The sequence below is a fragment of the Physella acuta genome, unplaced genomic scaffold (assembly GCF_028476545.2).
Source record: "Physella acuta isolate Inbredline_101_S28 unplaced genomic scaffold, ASM2847654v3 ptg000738l, whole genome shotgun sequence".
Classification (NCBI taxonomy): Eukaryota; Metazoa; Mollusca; class Gastropoda; family Physidae; genus Physella; species Physella acuta.
The window spans coordinates 1,165,001-1,173,598 of NW_026732256.1; the positions used below are offsets into that span (position 1 = coordinate 1,165,001).

The 8,598-nt window shown below is 33.9% G+C and overlaps 1 protein-coding gene across 1 annotated transcript in view; it reads right to left on the reverse strand.

Moving 5' to 3' along the window:
* Positions 1-7,931, reverse strand: part of LOC131950152 (uncharacterized) — a 25,549-nt gene extending 17,618 nt beyond the window's left edge. Inside the window, exons 1-6 of the mRNA XM_059312201.1 lie at positions 7,922-7,931; positions 6,862-7,044; positions 5,231-5,443; positions 3,421-3,624; positions 1,733-1,819; positions 875-1,045 (exon numbers count right to left, since the gene is read on the reverse strand). Of these exons, the coding sequence (XP_059168184.1) occupies positions 875-1,045; positions 1,733-1,819; positions 3,421-3,624; positions 5,231-5,443; positions 6,862-7,044; positions 7,922-7,931 (868 nt within the window). The remainder of the gene's footprint in view (positions 1-874; positions 1,046-1,732; positions 1,820-3,420; positions 3,625-5,230; positions 5,444-6,861; positions 7,045-7,921) is intronic.
* Positions 7,932-8,598: the final 667 nt, after the last annotated feature.

Genomic DNA, 8,598 nt, shown 5'->3' on the forward strand with positions numbered 1-8,598 from the left:
ATTTTGAAATAGTAGCTGTGAGAACTTCTTCTTTCTGCATCGTTCTTAATTTTTTAGTGTTGGAAGAGACCCCCTCAACACATTTAAGTATACGTATAAACCGGTTATGCGCCATTGAGGCCATTGACTCTGATTTCAGCCTGTTTTTATTTTGAATTTTATTCAATAGCCTTTGTCCAATCAATTACTAGGCAGCAGTTGTTTGATTTAGGAGCTAATGAGCCTCATATACCGGAGGGTTCGAACTCGAGACTTTTCGGTTTAGTAACCATGAGCTTTACCGACTCGACCACGCCAACCGCTGCTGTGAGAATAATGAAAGAAATTTATTTCCTGAAGTCAATGGCGTCGCTAGGTTGAGTGTCACCCGGTGCGTCTTTTCGTCTGTGTGTATCGACCTACATAAGCTTATAATTTCAATATATGCTGCATAATAAATCTTTAATGCAACGGGCAAAAAGCATTCTCCTTCTGTCAATTTTGCTATTTTTTGCCATGTTGTCACTCCCTTAATTGTGTCACCCGGTTCGGTCCGCACCCACCCACCCCCCACCCCCTCTTCCCCCCCCCCCCCCGCCCCGCCCTCGCTACACCTCTAATAGAAGTTTATGTATTTGTTTTCATTATTTTTCATGTTATTGTCAAAAAAAAATCTGGTGATTTTAACTCCTGCCATAAAATGCAGAAATAATGAATCTACCACATACATAATAGTAGAAGTTTATGTTTTTGTATTCATTATTTTTCATACAGAAATGATTTATCTTGCATATACATCATAGTAGAAGTGCATGTTTTTGTTTTTGTTTTTGTTTTTGTTTTCATTTTTATTTTATTTTCTTAAATATAAATCTCAAATTGAATGAATGCTTACTTGAGCACACACCAGGCATTGTCCACTCTTGATTAGCTTGGCAGGTGATGTTGTCGTTCCCTTTAACTTCGTAACCATCTTCACAGACCAGTGTACACACGCTACGCAACTCGTTTTGACAATTATGCCATGCCCCTTTTGTAATGTTGGGAGCAGCGCTACATCTTTTCTCTTTTAAGTAAACATTTACTAAACTTTTGGAGCATTGATAATATCCAAAGCTTTTTTTAAATTATCAGGAAATATTTATAAAGCTGTAAGGACTATAAGAATGTTACTAACAAACATGTACACTAAGTAAAATTATTATTAGTGAAGTAAAATATTTTAATGATGCCTTTCAAGAAGAAAAGTTGAAAATAAAGAAATAACTATATAATTTCTGTAATACTTATAAAGTTTAGTAATTTTAACCTTATTTCAAATATTAGTGTGTATTTCTAAAACAAACAACATATTACTTTTGCATACGCCAGGCACAGTCCACATTTCGTTTCGTTGGCATGTGATCTGTTTGTTTCCTTCCACTTCGTAACCCTCTTCACAAGACAAGGTACACACACTATTATAACCACCTGGGCAAATACCCCACGTTCCCTTAGGTACGGTAGGTTTGTTACATTTTATTTCTGTAATTTTTTTTAAAAATTATAAAAATTCTACAAATTATTATGTAGACATTTGCACAAGCCTTGATATAGTGCATATATCAAAATGCAAGTAGAATGATAACAATTTGGATTATAAAAAAAAATTCATTGCAAATTGAATAAATGTGATCCCCTATTTAAATATGTACTGATCTGTCTTCAAATATAGACGATTTAATTTAATCTTCATTATCATTCCTTTAACTACCTTCCTCGCAGTCTTTGCCCTTATATCCAGGGGTACAACCACCTGTACGGCAGACGCCTGTCGACGGCATACAGGAGGATTTAGAGTCTGTACATTGGCAGGTATGTTCACAGTTCAGGCCGTAATTTTGTCCACTACAAAAGTTATCTCGGAAATATAGTAATCGTAATACTACAGCGATATCCCACTGTAGTTTAAGCAGAATGTCATAAATTATTTTTGGAAATTTTACTTGGTCTAGTTTTCCTTTCTATCAAGGCCTTAGATATTTAACAATTTTTTCTGCTATTAATACCTTAACGCTAAAGAGTGTTTATTGAAGCATATTTTACTGCGTCGCAAGTATGTAATTAATGTATACTGAACACATTAGCTAAAGCTTAGCGAAACTCCTTTCGACAAGTTCACGCGATGCAAAAGCGTATTTAAAACATTAAATAGACATTCAACAGACGGTTTGAGGAGTAAATGACCCTAGCTATCCGAGAGATTTTTTAAAAATTAAATTTCAACCGGTCAATTTTAGGTTTTATAGACAAAAAGGTACTCATAAAACCTAAAAATAAAAATGTCGATATATGATGATTTTATTTGTATTTATTGTCATTTTGCTTATATAAGTTTAATCTTCCATAAAGTCAACAAGATAATTTTGAATATAGATATATTTTGAATATAGAGTAAAGTTTTTATAAATATTCATATTTCAAAATATCATACAAGTTAGAGAAATACAAAATATTTTTATTTTACAATGGATAAAGTAAACTAAATTTAAAGTTATTTTACCTTTTATTGTCGAGTTAAAAATAGATCTGTTGTGTTTTATTAGTTTTGTTATCATAGTTTATTTTCCAGTTTTATTAGGTTGAAAGTTATTCTTATGATAATGGAATCGCTTCATCGCATGTAAATATATTGGAATAAATTTTGTATGATTTATTAATCACACAAAATATATAAATCTATATCGTTTTTAATTCATAAAAACGTTTCAATAACAAGCATTTATGTAATAATGTACTAAATGAAGCAAATAAATTATTAATAATTAATAATACACTACTAATACACTACTATTACTGTTAAAAAAGTGCGGGTCACTATATTATATATTAAATGCATTTTATTTATAGTTATTTAAAAAGTAGTGTATTATTATATATTTAAAGAAAGTGAATTATTACATACAAGCTTGATATTAAAACGTTTCTTATTTTAAAAAATTCCGTACTTTAATTTTTTTTTTAAATTTACAATGACTAAAAACTATTACGCACCTAATGAACACGATAACGCGCGTATAATAGTGCGGAATAGTTAGATAAGCCTGCCTACTAATTTGGACACAATTTAAATTAACTCATTAAAAAATTAACTAGGCATTCTATTAATTTCAATTAAATGTCAATTGCATTGTCTTCATGTCTTGACCTATGTGCCAACTTTGCATGTAATCTGTCTGTAAGAAGTGCCAAAAATTTTGCTGGAGCGTTTCGATCTATTACGACAGATAGATCATAGACAGACTGTCGACAGACTGACCATAGACAGAGAAAGGAATTTAAACAAAAAGCTTGTAAAAATTATCCTAAATAGGACTGTTTTTACAGAACGTAATGTATGGAATCCTGTGGCATCCAATATTTTTTAATCAAATATTCTATAAAAGAGAAAACTAAAAATACCTCCATAAATCTCCACTTCACACAGCGTCAAGATGTTGTCAAGTAAATAAATTGTCACTCTGTTGGCAACAAACATCTGTATAGCCCAGTCATAAACTAAAGTGTCAGTTTTTGTACTAGTGTCGTGAAAACTGTAAACCGGAATGTCTTTAGTTGAGTTGAATGCTTCTAAGAAAAAGCCAGCCAATCGTTCTGGAATATCAACTGAAATCAAGACAATTTTATCATCCCTTTTTCTCTCAAATACGTAAAGTTTTATCCAATATGTAAGCACACCATTCTTACAATTAAAAAATAATATAGTGTGTCATTTTTAGAAGGTGAGCAAACTAAAACTTCTGGGCTGGGGGGTGGTGAAATAACTGCTGAAAATACACGTCATCTACATCAATACAGCAACACGTCCATAGCCCCTTCAACCCCTTCAAGAACGAAAAAAGAATGTTTATAAAATACATATAAAATATTTACTTTTACCAGTGTTAACCTTCCCCCTCCCCCGTTTTCGGTTAATTTCTCCAGTTTGTTTTTCTAACTGGAGTTAAGTATCCCACTAAATTTCCGGATCTTGCATAAATTTCAAATCTGGATAAAATTAGTTTTAAATTAATTTTATCTTTCCATTTCAATTTGCAGTTGATATGGGGAATTTATTTTTTGTTTTAGTTTAGAGAATAAGACAACATTATCAACCTATTGTCCGTTGTATTTCTCCCTCAACGGGCCGTTAACTAGTGTTATGAGAAGGACGCCAGATGTATTTTATATTTAATACCCGAGCTTTAAGCTACATTTGTGTATATGGTATAAATATTCCATATAGTACACTATAGCTATTAATTGTGGTATATCTAGCTTCGAGTGCGACTACGGGAACACATAAAATAAAATTGCAAAATTTATTGGCAATATTCAACATACAAGAACTTTTCTGTCTTTGATGAGGGAGAAAATTAAAACCAACTTTTTGTGATTCTTTTTACCGTCCAACTATCATCTACTTTAGTCTGCTAAATAATTCTCCGCTGGCCGCTTCATAATTTCGCTATACATTATCGTGTCTGCTTGTGCTAAAGGAAGCTGAAGTTGAGGATATCTTTTTCAAAAACCTCAGCATACTGTGGGATAGTGAGGTCAGCACTACCCCAGGTAATGTTGTCTCGCTACCGTGATTCAGGTACCCATATTAGCCAGACAGGAATCTGAACTCGAACTGAGTTAATTGGCGTCGAATAAAGTTTTAAGGAACGAAAATAATACACCATGATTATTAAACACACACACACAAACACACACAAACACACACACACACACACATATATATATATATATATATATATATATATATATATATATATATATATATATATATATATATATATATATATATATTTATGTATGTATGTATTTATACAAATATATATATGTATATAAATAATATGTACATATATATATATATATATATATATATATATATATATATATATATATATATATATATATATATGGGGTGGGGCGCCAAATTAAAACTAATCGCATAGTAAATACTCTTCTCTGGCCTATTCTACTTTACTTAATTACCATCTAGCCTTAAATTGTCATGCTGTCTCTGTTATTATCACTTTTCAGCACGATCACATAAACCGTAAACATTACATATATCAGTATTTGCTATCACACTATCCGTTAGTTAAATTAAATGTGCTTATATTATACCCTTTAATAAAAGTATATTTTCATAAACCTACACTAAAACTGTAATGTATTTTATCAAGAATCTTATAGTCACATTATAGTACATTTTTCCCACCTCTGTTGAATATTTTGAATCTTTGAATAAACACGTCTCTACTGAACGTAATAGTCCAATACTGCTTTGTGTTTGGTTCTATGTCTTCTTCCGTGTGAGTGCAAGAGTTCTGTATTATTTGATTGGATCTGTCACCATCGACTGCTTTTTCCGATCTATGCCAACGGTGGGTGTTGATTTGCGCTGTCTGTTGCTTCAAAGCGACGTTGCGACCTGCAAATAAACCGGGAATGATCTCCCCTAAACTTTCTCGAATATTCTTATATAAAATAACAGGGGATGGGAACTCGGGCTATAGACATGATTTTTAATCCATTTTAAATACTTAAAGTTTTAAAAATAGAATAAAATCTCGTAGACAAATTAATTGCACACCAAGTGAACGCCAAATAAAAAAGCGCATAATAGTGCGCAATATTATTAGTACTTTTAAAATTTACATTAGTTTTTTGAGAAATCGGAAGTAGCGTAAATTATTACTTCCGGTCAACGTAAATTACTCAAAATTTGACAGAAGGTAAAGAATTAGATCTTTTACTTACATATCAAATTTCATATATCTATCTGAAATAGTACTCAAGTTATAGGCTTTTGAAAAATTCAAAGTAGAAAAAGTACCACTTCCGGTTATCGGAATTCGCTCAAAAGTTGATACGGATCTACGATTTTGATAAAATACTTATATATGAAATTTCATCAACCTAGCTGTAACGGTACTCAAGTAATCGTGTTTACACTTGGACACACAGACACACAGACACACACACACACAGACATACTGACAAGATTGCAAAATGATGTTTTTCCGTATTAGTGTGGTGTAAAACGTCGAGATTTGTGAAAATCTCGATTTTTTTTTTGCACGATTACAATACTTTCTCTATACCTACTACGTATATACGAGAAAGTAAAAAAGAGAAAAAAAAAGCTGTATTCCGACCTATAGAATACAAGTAAAGCTACTCTACGACCTTTAAAAAGGGACGGAATGGCCTAGCGGTAGAGAGCTAGACTGCTAACCCGTAAGTCTCGAGTTTGAATCCGTGTTCAAGTCAGTAGACCGTACCTGAGTCCATTTAGCTCTGATCGGTATCTAACTCACGCTAGGGAAAGTTAAGACCGCTGCCCTTCTGTGGACACAGAAGCAGGTGAACTCTAATTTTCTTGCCCTATAGACCGTTTGGAAGTGGCATTTTAACTTACGTTTACGACCTATAATATAAGTTAAAAGCCTACAAGTCGACCTATAAAATGATATAAAATCAACAAATAGACCTTTATGACAACCTGAGACAGCGCAAATAAGAAGGAAGAAGTGGCACTAGGTAGGACACACGCTGCAAAAGGCTCACCCAAATGTGATACGCCAAGTGGAACCCCCAAGGAAAGCGGAAGAGATGGCGCCCAAGACAGACGTGGAGGCCGAGACTTCTCGAAGAACTGAAACCAACAAGTTAATAGCCGGGGATCGGATGAAATGGAAGGAAATGGTAGAGGACTTATGTTCCATAAGGAGCAGATAGGACTAAGTCAAGTCACTACAATCTACAAAATAAGATAAAACATATTGGCAGAAGAAAGAAATTATTTTAAAAATGTTTTATATAAATATAAATCTCTGTACACCTCACCTCCACTGACGAAGACTTCACACACTTTCCTTGGGCTCTCCAGCGTAATTTCTACAACATTGATTAGGTCAATCAAATTAAAATAGACGTCAGTTGTTCTATCATTAAAATCATGTACAATGGTGTACTTGCAGCCAACGATAGCACGCCCGCTTTTAAACACCAGCGAGACATTTCCTTTACCTGTAGATTGTAATACGTTTGTCAGCTGCTTAGGTCTCCTTAATAGGGGGTCATTGGTACTACTTGATTCAATGGTCAAATTGGACTAGTTAATAGGGGGTCATTGGTACTACTTGATTCAATGGTCAAATTGGACTAGTTAATAGGGGGTCATTGGTACTACTTGATTCAATGGTCAAATTGGACTAGTTAATATGGAGTCATTGGTACTACCTGATTCAATGGTCAAATTGGACTAGTTAATAGGGGGTCATTGGTACTACTTGATTCAATGGTCAAATTGGACTAGGTTATTGATCCTGTTTCTCGGCAAACGCGAGACTCGGAGCCTCCAGAACAACAATAAAGATTAACAACACTAAAGCGCCTACAATCGTTTCAAAGAGCATGTACACTCGGGATACAGCGGGCAATTGTTTTACCTAACTAAACCCTAACAAGGGGCGTACCTAGCTCCCCAGCAGTAGTGCACGGTGGACGCCCCAGAAGATGTGCAAGATTGGGCGCCCCAGCAGTAGGGCACTAGTGGGCGCCCAGCAGTAGGGCAAGGGTGGGCGCCACAGCAGTAGGGCACTAGTGGGCACCCCAGCAGTAGGGCACGCGTGTGAGCCCCGAGTACCCCAATGGTCACCCAGGTTACCTGATAAACTAATATTTAAAAAAAACACACTACTTTTTAAAATGAATGTATACTGTTATTGCAAGTTTAGTAAACTCATGTTTGTCATTTGACTTTTCTAACCGCGTTTAATAATAAAAAAAAAGAGTAATTTTACATATTCATTCGTATTAATGCTGAAAATTTGAAAAATGGGTGGGTCCACTCAAACAGGTAAATACTGAGATCAAAACAGAGAAAACAATGATTTTTCCCCACGTATTGTCATGGTTTCATACACAACTTCCTGCTGTCAACAACCCTCTATTATTGTTTTATACCAACACCCAACCTTGGGATAAACATTCACTAGCGACTCGAGGTTAACTCAACTCACACACGCATTATCCCTTGAGCTCTAGAATATTCTAAGGTAGCCCCTACATGACACATAATAGATTGCTCACATTAATCCGATATAATAAACATACGATAGGACTGGTAAGTAGGTCACCAACCAGTTCTACGGCTCAATAAAAACTGTATGTGCCATAGAACTGGTTGTTGACCTACTTACCAACTCTGTTGTATTTTATGTTTTCAAACTTTAATCCGTTATGGGCCTGCACCGTTAAAATTAAAAAAAAAACTCCTTTAATATTGACTTCAGTGTTATAAGTATCTATTCATATTTATATAAATTAATATTTTACTTATATATCTTGTTTGGGTAGAAGGGAAGCTGAAAGTGGTCTTTTTTGCGGTAGCGGTAATACTATGTCAGCAAATACATTTTGTATATATTTAATTTCACAAAACATATAAACTAGAAGAATTAAAAGTAAAAATAAAAGATTCACTTACTTGAAGAATCAAACACCACGCGAATCCAATAAATCTTGTGATAATTCTTCCAAGTGATCGTAATTTGCTCTACTACAATGCACGTGTTTACA